This window comes from Gossypium arboreum, chromosome 5 (assembly GCF_025698485.1).
Source record: "Gossypium arboreum isolate Shixiya-1 chromosome 5, ASM2569848v2, whole genome shotgun sequence".
Classification (NCBI taxonomy): domain Eukaryota; kingdom Viridiplantae; phylum Streptophyta; class Magnoliopsida; order Malvales; family Malvaceae; genus Gossypium; species Gossypium arboreum.
The window spans coordinates 23670242-23695165 of NC_069074.1; the positions used below are offsets into that span (position 1 = coordinate 23670242).

At 32.1% G+C, this 24924-nt stretch overlaps 3 protein-coding genes across 4 annotated transcripts; all 3 read left to right on the forward strand.

The window, feature by feature from the left end:
* The first annotated feature begins 510 nt into the window (after positions 1 to 510).
* LOC108477118 (sucrose-phosphate synthase 4) lies at positions 511 to 7398 on the forward strand. Of its 2 annotated transcripts, none has more exons than XM_017779575.2 (13): positions 511 to 1102; positions 1254 to 1343; positions 3473 to 3693; positions 3786 to 4049; positions 4121 to 4601; positions 4738 to 4872; positions 4974 to 5105; positions 5209 to 5385; positions 5468 to 5521; positions 5645 to 5707; positions 5841 to 6683; positions 6779 to 6906; positions 6975 to 7398. In XM_017779575.2, the coding sequence occupies exons 1-13, from the start codon at positions 857 to 859 to the stop codon at positions 7246 to 7248; spliced, it is 3108 nt and encodes a 1035-aa protein (XP_017635064.1). In that variant the 5' UTR covers positions 511 to 856; the 3' UTR covers positions 7249 to 7398. The 2 variants fall into 2 exon arrangements, with proteins under 2 accessions (XP_017635064.1, XP_052884298.1); XM_053028338.1 differs by having other exon boundaries at positions 976 to 1102; positions 1249 to 1343.
* Positions 7399 to 8012: 614 nt separating this feature from the next.
* Positions 8013 to 16582, forward strand: LOC108476489 (glycerophosphodiester phosphodiesterase GDPD4). Its single transcript, XM_017778690.2, has 9 exons — positions 8013 to 8251; positions 9612 to 9698; positions 10149 to 10246; positions 11310 to 11370; positions 14724 to 14792; positions 14901 to 14993; positions 15103 to 15192; positions 15939 to 16066; positions 16161 to 16582. Exons 1-9 carry the CDS (start codon positions 8096 to 8098, stop codon positions 16327 to 16329), a joined length of 951 nt encoding a protein of 316 aa, XP_017634179.1. The 5' UTR covers positions 8013 to 8095; the 3' UTR covers positions 16330 to 16582.
* Positions 16583 to 18783: 2201 nt separating this feature from the next.
* LOC108477245 (uncharacterized) lies at positions 18784 to 21645 on the forward strand. Its single transcript, XM_017779737.2, has 5 exons — positions 18784 to 19204; positions 19271 to 19341; positions 19430 to 19535; positions 19671 to 19803; positions 21165 to 21645. The coding sequence occupies exons 1-5, from the start codon at positions 19143 to 19145 to the stop codon at positions 21327 to 21329; spliced, it is 537 nt and encodes a 178-aa protein (XP_017635226.1). The 5' UTR covers positions 18784 to 19142; the 3' UTR covers positions 21330 to 21645.
* The last annotated feature ends 3279 nt before the right edge of the window (positions 21646 to 24924 follow it).

The window sequence follows — 24924 nt, forward strand, 5'->3', positions numbered from 1 at the left end:
TTGTGTAACAAAATAAGATAGAAATTTATTAACATAGTAAATAATTTATTTTTATTTTGAGTGATTTAATAGAAGAATAAAGAAAATTGATTTTAGTAGGTTTAAACTAAAAGTATGAAGAAATTTCAAAATACATCCCTGTAAAATCGTTACATTTTGATTTGCAGCCAGTGGCGGAGCTAAGGGGTTGGCAGGGGCCTTGGCTCCCCTAAAATGGAAAATTTTCCATTTAGAACTTTTATAATTTATCAAATTTAAATTAGTAATTGTAAAATTATACTTTGACCCCCACAAAAATAATAAAAATTTGATTGAATCTTTTAAAAATTATAAAAATATAAACTATTAAAATGATGAAATTGTATTTTTACTATCATAAAAATATTCAATTTAATTCCGCCTAAAAGATACTTTATGGCTCCGTCATTGTTTGCAATAGTTAATTTTTAAACCTATTGATAAAAATGTGTAAATATTTCAAACTTTATATATTTAAAATTAGAAATTTTAGTTAAAAAAATTTTCAAATTCAGGTACTTTGATTAAGAGAGAGAGTAGAGCCGTAAAACTGATGCCATGGTTAGTTAAAGAAGTTTTTGCCGTTTACTTCAAAAAGAAAAAAAAAATCGGTTTTCTTTGTGTGTGTGTGCATTCATGGTGAAAGAATGTTGGATACATTAGTTATAAGTTAAAGAGGCTGTGCTAAATGAATTCTGAGTTCCACCGTTTTCAAATAAACTCTCCCAATAATAACTATATAAGAGGGCCTTTGGTATTTCAGTTTGCCAAGCTAGGTAGCTGATGATAGAGCAACGAAATCTCCTCATATTTATTTAGTGATTGAGAGAGAATTGAAATGGCAGGAAATGAGTGGATAAATAGCTACTTGGAAGCTATTCTGGATGCAGGAAGCAGCACTAAGAAGAGGGATGATTATGTGAAGCTGACCAAGGACGCCAAATTCCAACATGATAATAAGCAACACCAACAGCAACAGCAGCAGCTCCTGAAAGAAGAGAAGCCCTTTAGTACCACCAGGTACTTCGTGGAAGAAGTCATTACCAGCTTTGACGAATCTGACCTCTACCGGACATGGGTTAAGGTAATTCCTTCATTTCTTTCCTCGCATGTATAATTCAAACTCTTGTTCATCTCCACAAATCATCACAAGCAAAGAAGAGAAAATTTAATTCATCAGCCGGGGGACGGGGCGGTGAATAAATTAATGGTGGGCACGTACGTACGTAGTGCAGGTAATAGCAACAAGGAATAGCCGTGAACGCAATAACCGGCTTGAGAATATGTGCTGGCGCATTTGGCATCTTGCCCGCAAAAAGAAACAGGTCTCTCTCTCTCTCCCCTCCTTCCTTTCTACTTTTTTTTTTTTTTTTCTTTTTTTACATTAATATTCTCACGCATTCGCTCTTCCTCTTTCCCTTTATTGCTTTTATTTCCACCAATTTCTACACCTATTCATATATTGCATTTTTTTCATTAAAAAGAAAGGAGAAAATAATATTAGAAGTGTTTTCTTTTTAAGAATTTAACTTAAAATTTAATCAAATTTCAATATAATTATCTAAAGTTGTTAGATTAAATATATATAATATATACACTTAAGTCTCAACCTAATAACTATTGTAATTTAATAATTTTTAATTTTACAGGTTTTTCTTGTATTTATTTTTTCCTACTTTGGACGAAATTATCAATATCAACCTAACAACATTGGATCTAATTGTATGCACAAGTCACCAAATATTCAATTTAAATGTTGGATAGTACACACTAAAATACCAATAAATTGATTCAATTTTAGTAATTAATGCTTAAAATTCTAGGAAATCATGATATATAAGCTTAATTTATATAGTGTTTGAAATATTTGACTCTTTTATTCTAAATAAATTTATTGTTTTGACATTAACATGAGATATATTTAATTATTTATTTAAACTTCTTTATTAAATTATAACACTATTACTTATATAATTTAGGTAATAAGTCATTTAGTCAAGGCATAATGATAAAGTTGACTCTTAATGTTAGTCATTTTGATTATGAGTTCTTTGTTGAGCTAAATTTGATAATTAACCTTTTAAAAAGAGTTAAGTCAATTTTTAATGAAAATGTTGATTAAAACATTAATTTTTAATAATGTTGGCGTGACATATAATTATTTGTCTTACATGTCACATCAAAAATAATTTAAAAATTATAAAAATATTTAGAAAATAAAAATCAATTTAAAAAATATTTAAAAAAACATGATTTACATAGGGCTGCTGTATTTAAAGATTTAAGCATTTTTGTCAGTATTTTTATTAAAAATACAATAATTTAATTTTTTAAGATTGAAAGTCAAATTTAATTAAAAAATCATAAAAGTTAAATTAATAAAAATAAATATTAAAAATTATATTTATTATTATACCTTTAATAAATTTGTAACTTTTAATTTAATTGCACATTCTCTAATAAACTTGATATATGAAATTACTTTTATTATTTTAGTGATTTTAAAAGCTACATGGGTGAATCTAAGGTGTACAGGACAGGGTTGTAACCCTCTCTACAAATGATTAAATTGTTTTTCTTTTTAAATATTTTTTTCAGTAAATTGAATTATTAATTTTTAAATTTATATATAGATATATCTTCTTCTTCTTTATATATATATATATATATATATATATATATATAAAATATTAGAAATCTTATCATACTGCGTATGCTATGAAAATGACATATTTAAAATAGATATGTTTGAAATTAATATGTAATAAATAATGAAATATATGTTTTGAAACAAATTAATAATAACACATAAAATATGTACAATATTAAAATGAAAAAATTAAATTAAATTATGAGTAAAACGAAATTTAAACACATAAATGCATTAGATTAAAAACTGTATCCTTCATTGATATTAAAAATAAAAATAAATGGGAAATATGATAGTTTTTAACTTCATTTATAGAGTTAAAAGTCCTACCCAATATATCAAATAATAACATTTTTTACTATCTATACGTCTATTTAAATTTTTATTAAGTTAATGTCACGACTTAACGGTCACTAATTTAATTAAAAGTTACTTAAATACCCTTCTATATATAAAATAAGTTATATTATATGAGAGTAATTTTATTTTATTTTTATATTTTATATAAAATCAATAAAAATGATAAAATTTAAATTCATGACATAATGAATTTTAAACATACATTAAATATTCATTTAATTTTATGAAATCTTTTAATAAATATATTTATTATATAAATTTTAATATGCGAGTTTGTATTTAATATGGGGTTAGTGAATCACATAATAACACTTGGCGATTGATTTTAAAATTATTAATAGACAACATTCGCAATCTATGTTCCTTTTTTCTCTGACATTGACAATGTAAAAACAGATAACATTAAAAATAAATGAAATGAGCATATAGTTTGTATAATTACAGATAGCATGGGATGATGCACGAAGGCTAGCGAAACGACGACTGGAACGCGAGCAAGGTCGTAACGACGCCGCGGATGACTTGTCGGAGCTGTCCGAAGGTGAGAAAGAAAAATGTGATCCCGATGTTTCGGAACCAATCAAGAACTTGTCGAGGATCAACTCCGACACCCAAATTTGGTTTGACACTGACAAGTCTAAACATCTCTACATTGTCTTGATCAGGTAACAACGCACCAAAGTTTATTCACTTGTCTTAACAATGGGAAAAAAGTCATTACATTAGCTGTGCTTAATGTTTGATTGGCTGGCTGCAGCATGCATGGGCTGGTCCGTGGAGAAAACATGGAACTTGGAAGGGATTCTGATACAGGTGGGCAGGTGAAATACGTAGTTGAACTTGCTCGTGCTTTAGCAAACACCAAAGGGGTTGATCGAGTGGATCTGCTGACCCGACAAATCACCTCACCCGAGGTTGATTCCAGCTATGGCGAGCCTATAGAGATGTTGTCCTGCCCCTCCCATGCTACTGGAAGTTGTGGAGCCTACATTATCCGCATTCCTAGTGGTCCTCGTGACAAGTAATTACATTACACTAGTCTAACAAAATAAAAATAAAAATTAATACAATATTGATACTTTTTCTTTGCAGGTACATAGCCAAAGAGTCTCTTTGGCCTCATATTCCTGAATTCGTTGATGGGGCTCTAAACCACATTGTGAATATGGCGAGGGCTCTGGGTGACCAACTCAATGGAGGGAAACCTACATGGCCTTACGTGATCCATGGCCATTATGCCGATGCTGGAGAGGTGGCAGCACACTTGTCCGGGGCCTTAAATGTACCTATGGTTCTAACAGGCCACTCTCTTGGCCGGAACAAGTTTGAACAACTGCTCAAACAAGGAAGGCTGTCTAAGGAAGCCATAAATGCCACATACAAGATAATGAGGAGGATCGAAGGGGAAGAGTTGGGGCTGGATGCTGCTGAAATGGTGGTAACTAGCACAATGCAAGAGATAGAAGAGCAATGGGGATTATATGATGGCTTTGATCTTAAGTTAGAAAGGAAGCTTAGAGTCAGGAGACGACGCGGAGTGAGTTGCCTCGGACGATACATGCCAAGGATGGTGGTATACCCCATATTCTATTGCTTAATTTCGAGTTCTACAAAACATATGATCACATTTATTTACAGAAAGACTGACCTGATAAGGGTTAATTAGTGGCAACATTATCTTACAAGCTTAATTTCTTTTATGGAATTAGGTAATACCTCCTGGCATGGACTTCAGCTACGTTACAACACAAGATTCGTTGGAAAATGATGGCGACCTCATGTCGTTGCTTGGATCCGACGACAGAGCTCAAAACAAAACACATCTACCTCAAATATGGTCCGAGGTCAAACACTATTCTCTTTCTCCAACCTGAATGTGATCCAATAACTTTAATCATTAATACATACAATTGTTACACAGATAACCATACTCGCATTGATGCAGATAATGCGTTTCTTCACAAATCCGCACAAGCCGACCATACTTGCATTGTCTCGTCCAGATCCCAAGAAAAACGTTACTACGTTACTCAAGGCTTTTGGAGAGTGCCAGCTCCTCCGAGAATTGGCCAACCTGGTAAAACTAAGCTTGACTTCAAAACAGGATCCAAGTGTATATGCATGATAATTATAAACACCAACTTAATCTGCTTACTGAAACTATATCCTATTGTTTACAGACATTGATACTTGGAAACAGAGATGATATTGAAGACATGTCCAATAGCAGCTCAGTAGTGCTGACGACTGTACTAAAACTCATCGATAGATTTGACCTGTACGGTCAAGTGGCCTATCCCAAGCATCACAAACAATCAGAAGTTCCTGAGATTTATCGCTTAGCTGCCAAGACCAAAGTATGTATATTGCTAAGAATTTCGTGTTTCTGCAACCATAAAACTGTTAAAATTGACCTTTTATGGCAACTTAAACTTGAAGGGAGTTTTCATCAACCCAGCTCTTGTGGAACCATTTGGTCTTACTCTCATTGAGGTAAATACAAAGCTTTGACTCACATGTGTAAGCTGGATCATAGTAACATTCAGATTTTCAGAATTTCAAGGTAACCATTAGCTCTATAATTATTAATTCTCATTTCTGATTTCATCTTCCCAGGCAGCAGCTTATGGCCTACCTGTTGTTGCCACCAAAAATGGTGGACCAGTGGACATCTTGAAGGTGAGATGCAATATGTGCCTACAAGTTTGGTTTTTATCTTCCAGTCTAATTGATATAGGTTACTGAGAAAATATGCAATTTCAGTGAAAATGATGTGTTTCCAACGCAATAACAAACGAGAGTTTATTCACAGGTACTTAACAATGGCCTCCTAGTTAACCCACATGATCAAAATGCCATAGCAGATGCCCTCCTCAAGCTTGTGGCCGACAAGAATCTATGGGCTGAATGCCGAAAAAATGGCCTGAGAAACATACACCGCTTTTCATGGACAGAACACTGTCGTAACTACCTCTCACGTGTCGAACATTGCAGGAATCGCCACCCTACTAACCGTCTTGAGATCATGACAATTCCTGAAGAACCAATGAGTGATTCTTTAAGGGATGTGGAAGACATATCTCTTAGATTCTCCATAGAGGGAGATATCAAACTCAATGGAGAGATCGATGCAGCAGCTAGACAGAAGAAAATTGTTGAAGCCTTTACTCGAATGGCTTCTTTAAACAGCAACACCGGCATTGTTTACAGTCCTGGTAGAAGACAGATGCTATTCGTAATAGCAGCTGATTGCTATGATAGTAATGGAGAAACTACAGAGACCTTTCAAGCAATGATCATGAATGTGATGAAAGATGCAGGCTTATGTTTCGGCTTAGGAAAGATAGGCTTTGTATTGCTAACCGGGTCAAGTTTCAGAGAGACCATGCAAGCATTAAGTTGTTGTCCGGTTAACATTGAAGATTTTGATGCACTGGTCTGTAATAGTGGAAGTGAAATGTACTATCCATGGAAGGACATGGTGGCAGATACGGACTATGAAGCTCACATGGCGTACAGATGGCCAGGTGAAAACGTGAGGTCAATGGCAATGAGGCTTGCTAGGACGGAAGACGAGGCAGAGGATGACATCACAGAGTATGTAGCTGCATGTAGTTCCAGATGCTACTCTTATAGCATCAAACCTGGTGCAAAGGTGAAATATGCTTCATACTAAAATACTAATACTATAGAACTACCTACTCAACACATGCATTTCAAATGTAAATTAATGAATCCAAGTTGTGGCAGACTCGAAGAATAGATGACCTTCGCCAAAGGCTTCGTATGAGAGGCTTTCGATGCAACCTTGTCTACACTCGCGCAGCTTCAAGGCTAAATGTGGTGCCATTATTTGCATCAAGAATTCAAGCACTAAGGTCAGATGGATTCTTTTGTACCATTTGCACATAAAACATTGCTACAAATGGGTCCATCTTCTATGCAGGTATCTTTCAATAAGGTGGGCAATTGATGTTTCCAAAGTGGTCTTATTCGTTGGGGAAAAAGGGGATACAGACTATGAGGACCTGCTTGGTGGCCTACACAAGACCATTGTTTTGAAAGGTACCGTAGCGTACGGCAGCGGGAAGCTCCTTCGTAATGAAGACAATTTCAAAAGAGAAGATGCAGTGGATCAAGGCAACCCTAACATCAAGTTTGTAGAGACCAGTGAAGGCCAGAATATAGCAGGAGCTTTGGTCGCTATAGGGATCAAATAACACGCTCTCTCCCATTCATTGCATCTTAGAGCAAAAAATTCTATACATAACCCAGTAGAAAGAATGTGGTTAAAGTACATATATCAAAGCATATACACAACAACCAGCAAAATACATTGGAAAATTTATATATTTTTTAAAGTATAGAAATTGGTGCAACATGAAATATTATACATATGTAATATAAAAGCATATACACATCAAACAACAGTCTCACACCAATCTCTGAAATGAGCTAAATTTTACGTTTTACCTAGAAATTGAACTACTAGTTGAATTCTACCATACTTTGTTTCCTTCTTCAAAGAGAGGGCTTAGTGGTAATGGATTCATTGTTCTAAAGGTAGAAAGGACTGGTCATTATTTGTGACCAAAGCTTCCTCGTGATTTGGGTTTTGAGTAGGTGCCACGTCACCCTAGTTAAACTAACTTTGTTTTCATTTGTCTAATTATGAATTTCATCCTTCTATTTTGTTCAAACTGAAAAGTTATCCCTCTATTTTAATTTTCAAATTATAATTTACTGAGAAGTTAATCTAATTGGATAATATGGTTAAATATTTCCTTAAATCAATAATTTGAAAAATCAGTAGTTTAATAATTTAGAATTAGAAAAAATCAACATTTTGGTAATTTATAGGTAACAAATTAACAAAAAATCAATGGTTCAAGTATTTGCCAAAACTAAATTCACTGAGACTATTTTAATTTTCTTAAAATAGAAGGATGAAATTCAATATTAGACCATTCTATTATGTAATTGGATTGGGCCTGCAGCCACATAGCCCAGAGCATATGTGTAGGCATAAAATAAGTTGGTGGGAATTGTAAGCGCTAAATAATTGAAATGAAACAACCTGTGGGAAGAAGGCGCAGCCATGGAACCTCTCTCTTTAGATTTTCTTCCTTCTATACAAGACTTCGTTTCATCCTTATTCTTCTTGCTTTCGTCGCTCTTTTGCCTCCCGTTTTCTTCCACTTCAAGCTCCGCCGTTTGCATCAGGTTCCGATCCCAATCTTATATTTTCCTGAATTCCTTGGTTTCTACTTGTGATCAGAATAGGAGGTTTATCAATTGATTTTTTTTATGCACCTATAAGCTAAAGATGTGATTGTTTACGAGCAATTATTATTTGATTTGATTTTTTTGAACAAATTTGAAATTCCTCCCTAGATGACGTTGACGTTGGAGACGTAAAGGCTTTCTGAATTAATTGCATTATTTGATTTTTTTTTAACATGTTAAAACATTGTAGCGAATGTTGAGAAACTTACACTATAATTTCAATCTAAAGATCTGTCTTTCAAATAAAGAAATATATATACAGATGGGTGTTATTTACTAGTAAAAGTTCCCAAAAAAAAAAAAAAGGTAAGTCCAGGATGTTTCTCTAAATAATTTACATGTGATCATATTTGCTTGTAAAAATCAGAGCTTTTGTGATATCTTTCATTATGTTCCCTTGACATGTAGTTAATTTATTTTCTCTTTTTCGTGCTTTTATGACTTTGGCTTATTAATGATTTGAGTTATTGCTTGTGACTGAACCATCTGAAATGTTTCCCATGCTGTTTATATTTGATTTGATATTTGTTAATCCACTATGTGCTATAAATGAAACATATGAACATATAAATGTTTAATTGCTTTAGAACTTGGGTCTAAGTTTTGTCTTCCTTTCATTTAGTCATGGAGAAGATGGAGGTAGGTATTCTGGGTAGTTGGAAAGGAGTGTCTAGGAAACACAGGAAAAACTTAGTTTGGACAATGGTGCCACTTTATTTACTTTGTTGTTTGTGGGGTGAGAGATATATTATAGCATTTGATCGAGTGGAGTATTATGTTCTTAACTCAAAGGCCGAGGTTTAAGGAAATTTTTTCTTGTTTTTTATTTGCACTTTCCTAATTTTACTGAATTCTTTTATTTCCTCTTTGGATTTCATTTAGTTAAATTTGAGGCATTGTTGCTGCTTTCCCTTTTAGTTTAAACTTGCCTTGCTCTCTCTCTCTCTCTCTCTATATATATATATATATATATAAAAATATATTTATGTAATTCTATGCACGTGTTTCTTTTTCTATATTTTCTTAAAAGACGATAACAAGGCAGTTTCCAAGGATTTTCGAGGTTATTCTACTTAAGTTGATATTCACCCTATGATATTATTGAATAGGCTCCTAAATGATTTAAATACATTTTTTTTCTTCTAAATGGTGAAGCATATGTGGCTTCTATGTCGAAGAAATTTTTTTCCTTTTAAATTCTAATCATGCCAATTTATTTTATTCATCAGTTAAATGGGATAATAGTCACATATATAGGTTCTCCGTTACTAGTATGATTTTATTTTCCATTTTGCAGACGAAATTAAGGAAGTGTGGTTGGCTGAACAATCCTCCCCTTGTGTGTGCTCATGGTGGTGACTCAACCAATGCTTTCCCAAACACTGTAGGCATCTCTTACTTTCTGTAATTGCTTTACCTGGCTATTATGCGTGACTTTCCAAAGAAACAAACACCAGCTATAAAATTTGATATATCTTATAGGGATGTAATGGCCTTGTTCTGTCCTGCACCTGGTTCTAGGTTTCCTTCGGTTTCTTCTGTCCAACTTCTGTTTTTGTACCTTAGAACTTGAACCTATGCTAAACTTTGGCCAAGGCTAAATTAGCAGAAGTTAAATCCTTATAACCCATGATGAACTGGTTATGTAGATTACAATGACCTGTAATTGGCCTAAATTAGCAGAAGTTAAATCCTTATAACCCATGGTGAACTGGTTATGTAGATTACAATGACCTGTAATTGAGCTAGCTTTTTCTTTACTTTTGGGCCTTTACTATTTTTGTTGGTTGATCTGTTCATTTGCTCTTTTTCTTTTTTTTCTGTTTTTGACCAGATGTCTGCATATAGTATTGCTCTTCATTCTCAAGTAGACTGCATTGAGATTGATGTCTCTCGCTCATCAGATGGAGTTTTGTTTGCACTTCATGACAGGTATTTTCATCTCGTAATCATATAAGAACTCCCATAAAGGATGTGGTTTTCTAATTCATGTGTACTTTACTTCCTTGAATGGTTTGAGTGGTAATCTATGTTTTGTTTTTTAAATGCTTTATCAGTTTATTGAGTTATTGGCTTTATTCTCTTGTGTGTAATGTTATACTGATTTCAAAATTTTTTGATGAATCAGAATTATATAGAAATATTCAGATATCCAATGCATGCATTGAATTTTGACGTTTAAGTTGTAAGCAACACCATTTCATTTATTCTCAATATTCCTCTCAATCCAGGTCCTCTCATCATTTGATGTAATAAGATATTTATAACTTAGCTAAATGCCCAAGAAAAACGTAAAGATGTCCTAATTCAAGTTCTATGGCAATTATATATTAGTCAAACTTTTTGGAATGTTGATTCCAAAACTTCAGGCTATTCAAGCTTCATTCATTATCTTTCTTTTTTCTTTTTTTTTAAATAAAATTAAGGATTGCCCATCATCTCTGCATTTAGTCTTATTGTTGATAATTTGACATATAGATATAAACCTGCTACCAATTGTCTTCATATGTTACCTAATATATCATATTGTATTATTTAAATTGTTGTACTGATAGTTAGTTTAATGCTATGTACATTCAGGACGTGGTTTTGGATCATTCATTAGAGTTGCACTGATTCTGTTTTATTAGATTTCTGCATGATATTGGTGGGTAGTTATACTGATGTTACTTGATTTGTTCCTATATTTGTAACATTATCACTCTTTGATCTTTTTGCCAACTCAAAAAATGGTCATCTTCACTGGTTTTCTAGATTGAGGTGTAAGGAAAACGTTACTAGAAAGGTAAGTGAGTTTTTAAGTGAGCTGATAATGCATTTTGTGTGTGGGTAGGACAAGGAGGCTTAACAAAATAACTAAATAAATCATGTGTAATACTTGATACAATAACTCCTTGGTTGTGTTAGAGTACAAATCTGGTCTTTTGTCCTGCATCTTTATTGCAAACTTATGTTGCAGCTGTTTGGAGACTTGATTTTTACATTACACAGGCAGGGATTTGCAGCGGATATCTGGTAACAGCACTTCTAAAGTTGGGCACTTTAGATCAAACGAGGTGAAAATATTTCTGACTGGATCTTCTCTTTCTCTGTTGAGTTCTAAGGAATCTATCTTTTGCATGCATGACTTATGGAACATAATTATTGTTCTTTGTGTATGCCATGCATATGGGGAGAGACACAGAAGCCAAATCAGAAAGAAAAGATGTTATCTGTTTAATTAAGATATTTTCATTTCTTTCTATCCAATTTGACAATTCAGTTTGATCTTGTTAATATGTTTATTTTCTGGCATGCAGTCTTCCCATCACTAATTATGATATTAAATTTTCTATGATTTTTCCTTGTAAAAAGATTGGATTGAAGAAAATGTGCTTGCCTTAAGCTTAAGCTAGGAAATATGAATTTCTTGATGAATTGCATGGTAACCTAACATTCGAGTCTGAGCAAGAAGAATCAATATAACGTGTGGAAAACTCTATCCGTATATGAGATCCTAATTGATCAGTTGATTTTTTTTGGGCATTAGTGTGTCTCAAGTATGTGCTTTTTATGGTAGTAAATAGTATCAAAATTTTGGTATTTTTGATGATATGAGTGTAGGAGGAGGATTTAACATGGTTTATTCTATAACATTTTCCTTTTCTGAAAACATAAATTTACTGGTGGAACTTTGTTAGTTTGTGTTTGCATCAGCGGCAACAAGCAATGGATGCTCGCATTGTTATCATTACAGCAGCAGGAATAGGCAGAATATAGTCTCTCTTTTTGTAGTTTCATTCTATTTAGCTATGTTGCGTAAGTGAAGGTATAATTTATTGGTTAGTGATGGTAAGTGATAGTTCAGTTCAGAACTTCAAATTTACAGGCTTGGTATCTTTTTCTTCCTATTCAGAAAAGAAAATGTGAATGGTGAATTTCTTTGGGATATCATTGGAAGTTAAAGGTGTTTTTGATGGTTGCTTTCTTTCCTTTGACAGCATTATTTGTCCTAAAGCATGAATAATCCTATTGATAGAAAGCATAGCATGTTGTTGTTTATGTTAAAACAATGGTAAGATTGTGAACCATAATGTGGCTCTTCTCCATTACTTGAAATTTCTAGTCTTTATTGTAGCCTCTCATTGGAGTTCCTTTTAATTTCAGGAAATTATACTTTTTCTTTTTTTTTTGGAGGGGGGGTGGGTGTCAGCAATAAATGATATATTGTATTACAATGTTTGATTTTCATTCATTTTGGGAAAAAGAAAAAGGAGGTATGGTTAAACATTTGAAAATTTATCTTGACAACCATAGGTGAAATTTTACCTTTCTACCTATGTTTGTTCCCATGTTTGTGTGGCCATACATATGTGTATGTATAGTCAAATAGATTATCTAGTTATGAAAGCAAAAAGGTAAAATAGCCTGTAAAATGAACTTGAAATACACCCCCCGCCCACACACTCTTTTTTAATTACTTGGTTTCTTCTTTTGAGCAAATTGGCTTTATTTATTTTATTTCCTCAATTTATTTTGCGGACTTACATGTCTTTTGAGTTGGAAATAAGCTAAGGACCTACTTGTCTGGGGAATACTTGGCATGCCTGGTTACCAACACAGTAGCCCCAGTTACCGTATAGTTGTTAATGTTGTAGGAAACAAGATACTATGCTTTTTGAGATTTAACAGTACACACTTCTTTTTGTATATCAAGGTTTTGTTTCCCTTCTTTGCACTCTTAATATATCATGTGCAAAATGATTAAATGGTCTGTAATTCTAACTTGGCTGAGGGTTACCCTCCCCTCCTAATTGGGCTCACTTTATTGAGTGTTTCTTGAACTTGCTCTATAAACTGACATGTTGTAGCTTAAACTGCGAAAGTGTCTTAAGAGATAGTTGTCTAAGAATGCTAGAGGTAACCTTTGTGAGCATCGCATAGACAATTGGCCCTTTTTCGTAGTTTTCTTATTGTTATAATTGTCTAGAGTTTATGTCATCTATGGGTTGCAAGTCCTTGTAAGGTAGGTCTCCATCTGCCAAAAAATGATCAATTCAGACAATTTACCAAGAGGAAATGGTGCCGGAAACAAAAGACTTGATTTAGGTTAACAAGCTCTTTGGTGGATCCATTGTCTCTCCATCAGAATATTTGTTCAGTAGTTTTCAATACCTATCCAGATAAAAGACAGATGTCTAACTTTATTTTAAACCGTCACAATTTCTTGGTGGATTATAATAGTTGTTCTATTAACAATAAACTTTACCACTTATTTGGTCTTCAGCTTTCATTGTTTTAATATTTTGGAAATCCTTGAAAACAATGATCCATTCCTTTCTTTTTCTTCAGCCCCTTTTTTCACTCGAAATCCTACAGTTTTACATAAAATACCAAGCAAGATATTTAGAAATGTGGATCTCCTAATTGGATTGAGTTTCTGCTGTTTATAGGACTTGGAGCCATAAAGATCTTGGCTGTTGCTTAAAGCTTTTGCTCTTTTGTGGGCACTATTTGTAAGGGTGAATCTCACCATGAGTTGATACACCAACATGCATGCAATCTGGGTGACTTCCAGACCTTGCCCAATGATTTTGAGAACTTGAAAGTATATTGGTGTGTGTAAATTTCATATTTTAAATACGATAAAAAAAACTTATTGTATTTTTCAGGGGAGTCCTTGAATTGGGACCCTATTTCCTCTTCTGTTAAGATATTGAAATAGAACTTCAAAAATTAATCTTAGTTAATGAAGAAGTTACGGCAAATTATTTCTCAATAGTTAATTCAATCTGAACCATTTATTATGAAGTGGATATATGTCTTTCACCTGAATTTGTATTGAAAATTACTAGGCAAATATTTCATTGCAGGGGAGCTGGACCTTGGTTGGGTTTCTTTATATTGACGATGTACCAATCCAAATGTCCTGGACCATTTTGTCTTTGCTTTAAAGTGCAACAAATTAAATAGTGTTGTATGGTATTTTAGCACTAACAGTTAATGTCATCTAACCTTTGCACCAATTTGGATTGTTCACTGACCCTTGTTAATTTTTATGGAGAAAAGCAAAACCTACAATACAGGGGAAGGGTTCTCTTATTTGTTGGTTAAATTCTTTTCCAACTTTAATTTTTTGTGATGTGGTAGAGTTAAGAGTAATGATCTATTTGAGCTCAAAAAGTTTAACTTTTGGGGACTGAATATATTGTTTTCAGTGATGTTTATTTTCTCTAGTGTAGATTATGTGTGATCTATTTTCGGAACTATAAAGAGTTAATCTTTAATTGAAAGGAAATTGCATAGTACCATTCTGAGTTTGATCATGTGAACTACGTTCTGGTTTTATCGCAAACATCTTATATCCATCTCATTTAAGGAAAGCTGTTTGCGAATAATGTTGATTGAGACTGTATGTTATTTGTTGTAGCTCAAAGAACTAGATGTCTATCATCAGTCGGATAATTCAAAGATTCCTACAATTGAAGATGCTTTGAAGGTATGTTCAGGATAGTGTTTCATCTAAATACTATATTCTGTTATTGGTAGTTTCTTCTATCAAAAGGTAAATGGTCAATATCTGATTCTGCTTCATCTGAATATTCAGTTGATATCAGCATCAGTTCGGCAGGTGATTCTAGATGCCAAGGTGGGGCCTCCATCATATGAAAAGGGGCTTGCAAATGATATTCTTTCCACTGTGAGTTATTTTGCCTCTCTTCCCTTGTTTTGATTTCTTTTAAATTTTGATTTAGAAATGTGCTAATGAGGCATTAGGCAATACACTTATCTTTCTTCTAAAATTTCAGGTTGAGAAGATGCAATGTAAGAATTGCCTCATTTGGGCTAAAAGTGATAGTTTAGTAAGGGACATAATCAAGCTTTCATCAGATATTGCGGTGAGAAGATAACTGTCCTGAGCTCCTTTGGATTTTCTCTATAAAAATAAACTAGTGTTGAAAGGGTAATTGTGATGTCTGTCTGAATGACTGTCTTATACAATATCAGTTAGATTGTGTAGTCTGCATTCTTTTTAAGGGGAATGAAAATTTTATGTCTGGATGAATTGCAAATTGTCACATGCTACCTGATAGTAATATTTGCGCTATAGAGGTGGCAATAGCTGATATGATTTGAACAATCAAAATCAGACTTACCAAGAAGTTAGACCAGTTGTTTCAAACCCAGGATTCCCTAGCTGCCATAATGAAACACAAAGAACTGTTTACCTTCTGCAACATGTCCTTTCACATATGTGGCCTTGGAACTTTTTCCCCTCTCTTCTGCTTTCCTTTTCCTTCCCTTCCCTTTCCCTCCTTTTCTTACTGATCAATGCTTCAAATTCTAATAGATTTTCAAATTCTGAAAAAAATATGGCTAGGAATAGACTTGGACCACCTGGTAATTCATGTTGGCAAGTCGTGTTTCATGTTGCGTCTTTTTCCATCCTTGTAGGATCCTATTTTTGGCTTTAGAAAAATATTTATTTTGAATTATTATTCTTGAACTTAATATGGATACTGACTAGAGGTGCTTTTGCTCTAATAGTGTTCCATTTCAGCCAAGGCTATAATGTGGGAGTTGTTGAGGTTTTTCTTCTAACCACTTTGTAATGCATTTGATTGGTTTGTGGATGAACTCACAGGTAGGCTATGTTGTTATGGTGGATCCCCATACTGGCGCTCGAACTAACTTGTTGAGAATGAAAGGGCCCAAGGTGGCTGGCGTATACCATCAATTGATTGATGAAAGAATGGTTAAGATTCTGCATGGGTATGAAACTCAATTTTGAGCCTGATTATTGGTGTAATTGATGTGAATGCAGTATGCAATTGTGATCCATTGCATGATCTGTTGGTCTCAACAGGAGAGAGAAGAAGGTATATGCCTGGACAGTTGATGATGTCGATTCCATGATGAGGATGCTGCATATGCGTGCAGATGCCATTGTTACTAGCAACCCCACTTTACTCCAACGGACTATGCAAGACAAAAGAACACAATGCCTTGAAGAAGGTTTTTCTTTAACACGATGACGATGCTTGATTTTTATCGAATTCAAGACCTTATTAGTGATATGATATTGTTGAACAGTTGCATGTTTTCAGTGCACCTGTCTTTATTTGTTGATTTGCGTTTTTTATCTTTTGAAATTTCGATCTTATAATTTATCTATTCAAGAATATACTTAACCTCGAAAGAAACAGGGAGCACTTAGTTGGGAGGATTACCTCCATTTAGACTACTTAGAATATTAGTGATAATGTCAAATTCTCTTGGTTCAGTTGATTGGAACGTGTAATTTTTGTAATATGCGTGTGTGTGTGGGAGGGCGCGCATGTATGCATATGTCCTATCATCATCTCTAAATGTGTATGCTGTGTATCCAGTCCCCATTTTCGATATAAAATATTAAAATTAATTATATATTAAATAAAAAAATCGGTTAAATTTTGGATAATCGTAATTTTTTAACTTGCATTTCATAAATTGTTCAAATACATTAGTTCGGATCGATTTTTGATTTGGTTAGGGTTTTTTTTTCCACCTTACTTATAACCATTAAATCAGTCTCTTTGTTATGAAGTGGATCAATTTAATTTTGTATTATTAAAAAATCAAATAAAGTTAAATTGTAATAAAATTAACATTTACTATTTTAAAAATAATATAAACTTTTTTCATTTGAAGTTCAACTCTAATTAAAAGATTTCATTTGTAAAATCATAAAAAATTCAAATATTAACTCTATTGAATAATATAAATGATACTTTTTAAAAGGTCTAGTTATAATTTTTTCAATTTTTAAATAGGAAGATAAACACGTTTAAGTATAATCAAACCCATTATCTTGCATTGGTAACTCCAAGTATCATCTTTTAAAGTATATATATTATTTGTTGTTTAGTAATTTTCGAAACTTAAATTTAGATTTTAGTATGTGGTGATGTGTATTTAATTCCATCAAAAGATTACATTTCATCACTTTTTTTTTATACAATATCTAAAACTACTTGTAATCTTTACTGAACTCTTAAATAGCAAGATCAACATGCTTAAATCTACAATTCCCTGCATTAACAATTATACTGATGTTAATCGAGTTAAGACCCATAGTTATTCTTCAGCTCTTAATTCCATCAAAAGATCATGCATCATCACTTTAACAATAACAATAAATAATGCTAGCATCTTGAACCCATTAATAACATTATAGAAGATTAAGTTTTAAATTTCAATATAAGGAGGGACTAAAATCAAAATTAGACATTAAAAGTTGGTGGCTAAAAACAATACTATACTGTTTAAAATAAACTTATTTTAATTGAAAACAACACTAGAGTATTTTATAATTTTTTAAAGGACAAATCTCAAAATTATATATTAACTTTGATTTAATGTGTAATTTAATATATAAATTTTGATTTAGTGTAATTATACACATAAAACTTTAATTTTAATTCAAGTATACACATTTAAAGAACTAAATATATCAATTATTTTTATATTAAATAAATATAATTATTTGTGTATATAATATATAAATATTAAATGATGTTACATCTATAATTGTGTTAATAATTTATAAGAATTAGATCAAATTAAAATTTAATATATAAAATTAGACAAAATTAAAATTTATATATAAAATAACACATTAAACTAAAATTAATGTATAATTTTAAGATTTATTTTTAATGAAATTGATAGTGTGCAATATTAAATTTATTTGAAAGACAAGTTGAAGTTAAGACAAGTGAGGTTTCAAAGACATTGGCTTCATTTTTGTTTTTACCATAATGAATTGCGTTCAAGTAATAACAATAAGACAATGGAAGAGACAAGTGTCGGGTGTTGTTGGAAGGTTAACAGATGGCTAACATTGCCATGTTACAACAGCAGGAGTTCGTATATTCCATGGGCTAGTCGACAACAGAGTGATTTCTTTTTACAATAAAATTAATCTGAATTATAGTTCAAGACACAATTTTAGTCGGAATTGAAGGGATTTTTAACCAAATATTTCCTCTTTTTAAAATTCAAAATATATTCTTTCTAATTTCTTTATTAATTTATAATAAAATAGTATAACTCTTGCGTTTAAATTAAAAATCTATTTTTGTATAAACAATGATAAGGGAAAGAAATAAAAGGAAATTAAAATGATCAATGTTTATTTAAGTAGTTAAAAGAATATATTATTAAATATCTTACTTTAATTTTAATGTTTAATTTAAAAATTAAAATGTTTGAGTTTTTTAATTTGATATTTAAATTTTTCTAAGTATTTATATTCTTTTATCAAAATACATTTGTCAAATATTCGTTAAGTCATACGATATTGTTTAATCTGATTACTACGTTAAACATTGAAAATAAACTCATGTATCAAATTAAGGTAAAAAATTTAAATACTAAATTGAATATTAAAACTAAATTGAGGTACCAAATGATAAATTAACCCATAAAAAATTTATATTAGTAGCGATGGAGCAGACATGAAATAAATTGTTAGTTGTTGAAGGTTAGAGACAATAAGACCCGAGAGTTGGGATTATGCGTCTTATTTACTGGATCACGTGGTGGAATTTTCACAATCACCCGTCTCTCATAAAACCTAGCGAAGAAGAAAACGGTGGCTTGGCTTGTTCTTTTCTTCTTCACATTTTCCAGTTTTAATTCTCATCTCAAATTAATATTATTTAAAGATTTTTCAAAAAAAAAAAAAAAGTTTATCTGTCTCAAATCTAGGTCTAGGAAAGGAGAAGCAAATTTCCCCAAAAACCCAATTAAAGAATCCCAGGTTATTATTATTATTATTATTATTATTATTATTATTATTATCATTATGGCATTGACGCTCTGGTTCAACAAAAAGATCGTGGATCCCCTTATCCAGATCCTCCGCAAGTAAGCTTTAGCTTAGAATGTTATTCCTACATTTTATGTATAAATCTGATTGCTTTGCACTTCCAGGGGAGCAGAACCCAAGCAGTTGGCCTTCTCTTCAGCCTTGGGAATTACTTTGGGAATTTTCCCTATATGCGGTAATGTTGTTTTCTTCCTATTTCTTCTTTTCTTTTCTTTTCTTTTGATTGATTGAGAATTTGATCTGAACGAAAAAAGCCACTGCAGGGGTTACGGTGTTGCTTTGTGGGATGGCAATAGCGTTGCTTGGATCTCACTGCCATCCTCCAACTGTAATGCTTGTTAATTTCTTGGCTACTCCGATCGAGTTGAGGTGATTTACTCTTCTTCTTCTTTTTTTCATTCTGGATTTTTAGCTTTTTTTTTTTTTGCCCCTCCATTTTTTGTGTGCTAATTTACTTGCATTTCACTTTGTTTTATCTATGGATGTATCTATGTTGTCGTCTAGCTTGGTGGTGCCCTTCCTTCGCTTTGGGGAAGCGTTATCTGGTGGACCTCATTTTCCCTTAACTTCTGATGCCTTGAAGAAAGTTTTGACTGGCCAAGCTTCGAGTGAACTCCTCTTTAGTATTGCCCATGCTGTAAGTGCCCATTTTCAGCTCCTTCCTTATGTCACTTGTTACTCCTTGCTCTTTATTTGATTTCATCTTTTAGATTTGATTGTCATTTTATGGTAGATAGGGATAACAGTTTCAATATTGTTGAATAAATAAACTGTTAATTGAACCAATTTGACCTTAGAATGATGGTGTCTGGGTAATAAATAGTAGCACTTATGAATTACTGTTTCATCAATTAGCCATCTGAATTTGTTAAGTTTTTTTTCTCAACTTTGCCTTAACTTGTTAATATGTCTTCACCTATATCTTGTATTCTCAACAATCAGATAAAAAGCGTGTGTGCCTCCATGCAATGGTTTTCTTTTTTCAACTTGTATGAATGAAAATTTGCTTACAGCACGCATGTTTAATACAAAACATGGAAACTTTCTTTGTAAAGATTTATTTATTTGATTTTCTTCTGAGTGAAATTCTTTGATCTCGTTGAACATCATCCATCGGGCATGTATCATAACATCATCTAGAATTAGAGATTGGGTGAGCTTGTAATACTGTTCATTTCTATGTAAGAACTTTAAAGATGAAAATCGAAAAACATTGTCTTCTACTTTTTGATGTGGCTAATATGTTCCTATGTAACATTATAGATATTATGATTTTGTATGATTAAATTGTATTTTACCACTAGTTAAATCTCCCATGTCTGCAGCTATCCTGTAGATATAGAGCATTGGTAAAACTCTATGCAAGACTGAACGCATTTTCTTAACATGTGTTTCCTTGTTCAGTTTATGCTAGGCTAGTCCTGAACATAAACCACTTCATCATACTTGATCTTCCACCTCATTGACTATACTTTTTCAAACAATGTTCATTGTTGATTCTGGCCAATGGCTTAGCATGATATATGTTGTTTAGGTTGCATAATATGTAGCTGATGTTGCATAATATAAAAAGGGTCAATTACATATTTTCTAGTTGAACTATAGTGAAATTATCTATTTGGTATCTGAAGAAAATAACTTTGCAACTAAGTACTTCAACTTTTATTCCCCTTGTGTAGATTGAACACCTTACAAACTCAGTTAAGAGTGTAATTCAGTTTCCCCATTCTTTTTATAGTGTAGTTTCAAACAAGCTGCTCTGTTCACTGAGTTGACATTAGTATATATATATTTCGAATAGTTGCTGACAGTAGTATAGTTTGAGGTGGAAAGGGTTCCTTTTTACCCTGTATGCTATAAATACGAGTATTTATGCTTAAGGTGATGGAATTTTATCAAAAGATGGGATTGTGGACTTTATGTAATTGTACATTAGTTGAAACATGCCTTCTCAATATGGAATTACATTTGAAAATCATCTTATGGAAATTGTTGCAGTTGTTGGGATGGCTTGTTGCGGCACCCTTTGTTTTGGTCACACTCTACATTCTATTTTTGCCAATTTTCAAGGTTGTCGTCCCCAAGTTTAGGAGTGTTCCTTTGAGCCCAAGGAAACATCTTCTTTCACCTTCAGAAGTTGGGCTTAAGGTGAGGCAGGTTTGATCGTTGTAATCTTGTATATTTCTTTCACGGAATGGTTTGACTGGAAACTGCAATTATACATGTTTCTCACCTAATGGCATTTGTTGTATATAAGTCATATCTGGCGCTTAATCCATCAATACAGAATGTGGTTTATGAGCCTTATTGTGTTGAGTATTGTTAGTGGGCTTGCATGCATCCAGATACGTATATTTATACATATATGTATATGTGTATTAAAATAGGGAAACTAATGGTTGAGCATAACTTTGAGTCTGAGTTTGAATGACTAATTTTATGCCTTACTTAGCAATGAACAATATCCGGATTCTAATGATTTGTTTTGTGTTGTGTCGTTTGCCATTTAATTTATAAAAGCACCCTCTACTTGAAATAGAATGTCCAATGCGGTTGATTTCTATTCATTAGGTTCTAAGCAAGGTTTTATGGTTTGTTTATTAAACCAACTGAACTCAAATATAATATGTTCAGGAGCATATTCAAATTTTTTTTTTGTTGTTTTAGTGCTTGTAAACAGTTTTGTTTACTCTAATCAAAATGCGCTTAATTTAAAAACGAATTGGATTTAGACACAATATTGATAGTGATTTTTTAATTACGAATTGAACGCAAACAAATTGGAAAACAGATGAACATTGAATAGAGGACTGTTTGTTGAAACATTGTTCATTTAGAGGCCTACTCTTGTCTTTGGGGAGTGACACAGGCAGCGGCAGCCCAGCAAGAGGAAAGAATCTCACGCATCACCGCTCAACGTCTGATTTCTTGCTTAGAAAAACTATAAATTAGAACTAGAAAACAATGTTAATGATCTTGGGATTAAGTTTTGGAGAGGACTAGTAAAATTTTCAAAAAATTAGGGAATTTTTTCTTTTTAAAAATGGGAGTTTAACTGAAATTTTTGTGAGATTAATGAGAATTTTTAAAAAATTAAGAAAGTTTAATTAAAATTTTTAAAGAAAAAGGTATAATAAAAGTTTAAAAATCTGAGGGCATCTAATTTAACATTTTCTAAAAACTTAAAAGGAAAAATGAAAATTTTCAAAAATTTTGAGGGACCTAATTAATAGTAATCAAGATTTCCCCAAAAGATCTGCCGTTTGATGTTATTTTTTGTGAATAATTATAATGACTTCAGAATTATTTCTTTTTGTTAAATTTATGGATTTGTTTGAATTTAGATGATATATTATATTAAATATTCAATTGTTAGATAATTTTAATTTTGATTGATTAAGTTGAATTGCATACATTCTTTAAAATGTACGTAGTTGCTATGGATTTATTTATAGCATGAACAAGGAATACATCTTCTGTCAGTTCCAAATTATTAAAATGTTTCCATTCAATAGAAGAGGCTCTACAGAACTGTGGTATCAATGAAATGAAATTAACTAAACTACAGCCAATGGTTTTACTTCAAATTTAATGATTAATTTCAAATATGATCCTTTTAATCCACCAAATAGCTCCAGAATTTTGATTGTCAGTGGAAGGCTGGTTAAAGTGAATTGAGAGGGAATTTGCAGAGCTCTACCAATATATTATATATAAATATACATATACTCACTCAAATTTTGTTGTGTGGAATGAGGTATGTTCAATTTTTATTTTCCTTCATATTTGAAGTGTTAAACACAGGTGTTTCAAATATATGTATAAACAAAGATTCAACCACTCCTAGCTCTAATAATTCAATCAAATATAGGCTTTTATAAATAATAATTGTATGAAATTGTAATTGCCAACAGCAACAGCAGCTTGGGGTAGAGGTGTTGGGGTCCTTAGCACTGCCCTCCAACTTTTTTAATCTCATAATTCGTTTAAATTATTTTAAATATTTTATATTAACATTGATGTATTTTGTAATTAAATTTCACCCATAATACTAATTTTATTATTCAAACTTTAGTTTAGACATGTCTGATTTAAATTAAAATATCAATTTTTATTAATTCATGTGTTATAATTTGTCCATTTTAATTTTTATATTTTTAAAATTTCAAATTTCAATCCTTAATCAACTAATAACAATTATATTTATTAGGTCAAATTCTACTATTAGTTTGTATACTTTTTGAATATTAAAATTTCGATCTAGTAGTCAGCTTAATCCTTCAACTAAAACACGTTTTTTGCAAGTATTATATTAAAATAGTAAGTTGACATAGCATTATAATATGTTTGTCATATGAGATTTTAGAAATAATAAAATTTTATTAGTTTAATAGTTACCATTTGGATATACTAAAATTTCAAAATTCGAATAATAGAAAGATTAAAAATGATTAGATTAGAGTATAAAGATTAAGCCCATAACTTAAGCACGGTATAAAGATTAATAGTATAATTTGAACATTGCACAAGAGTAGATGAAGAACCATATCAGCTAAAGGTGTTGGATCATCCTAGTTATTTGCAGCAGCAAGATTAGGTTGCAGTGTCTGGGATTAACATATGATCACGAAAATCATCTTGGTTAAAACAGAGAGTGAGTGAAAGCGAAAAAGAAAGAAGATAGAGAAATATGATGGAATGAGTTTTAGTCTTTATTGGTGAAGACAAAACATTGGATTAATAATTCAACGCTGAATTGTTTTGTTTCTCTTGTAACACCCACGTGAACCCCCCCTCTCTTTCCTTAATAGACCCTTCACCCCTTAGGTCCCTTTCCCTTGCTGTTTCTTTTAAATTACATAAGCCATGTTCAAGACAACTACTTATGCTCTGTTCTTTATTAAATCATATTGTTATACCTAATCACTTTATTTAGTAGTTTCCTCATTGCTAAGACTAACCACTTTTATTGAAAAGGATTCACTTATTAGATTTGTTAAATGTTCATGTGGACCATCACTGGGTTAATTGATTATTATAATTGTATCTTAGAAAATCATGTAGGTTTATATATTTGACTATATAAGAGATTTCTCAAATCACATCTTAGTAGAGCATTCCATGATCCTATTGATAACACTTTATATGACAAAACAACTATTTAATAAGGAACTGACGTCAAACTTCTTTATATAAATCCCTTCGTCTCCAAAAAGACTCCAAACACTCACTAATTATTTTAATTTTATTGAATTTCTTTCGTTATTCTCCACTATTCTCCAACCTCTACTAATAATTTCTTACATTACTATGTGAATCACTAGGGAAACTTGTAACAATATATATACATAATGAAGATATAAAACTAGAAAGAGGGGACAAATGGTGGTGGAGGAGCTTTGGATTGGTCGGTCTAAGAGTTTGGAAGTCTGAAATCCTAGTCGTCTCGGAAGCAAGCACAATGATGGGGGATGGGGCTCCCACATGTTTTCCCAATCCCTACTCCCTCACTTCCCTTCCAACAATAATTGTCAACATCATTTCCATTTAAAATCTCCTAATCTATAAATATATATATATACATTAAATGTTCAACTCACTCATTTCCATTCCATCCTACATATATAGACATAGAGAGACATAGAAAAGTTCATTATTTCTGCAAATACACAATGAAGGCTAGGCCTGCATATTTCATCTTATTATGTCTCTTCACAGCTGCTTTCTATCTACTTTCTTCTTCTTCTTCTTCTTCCAT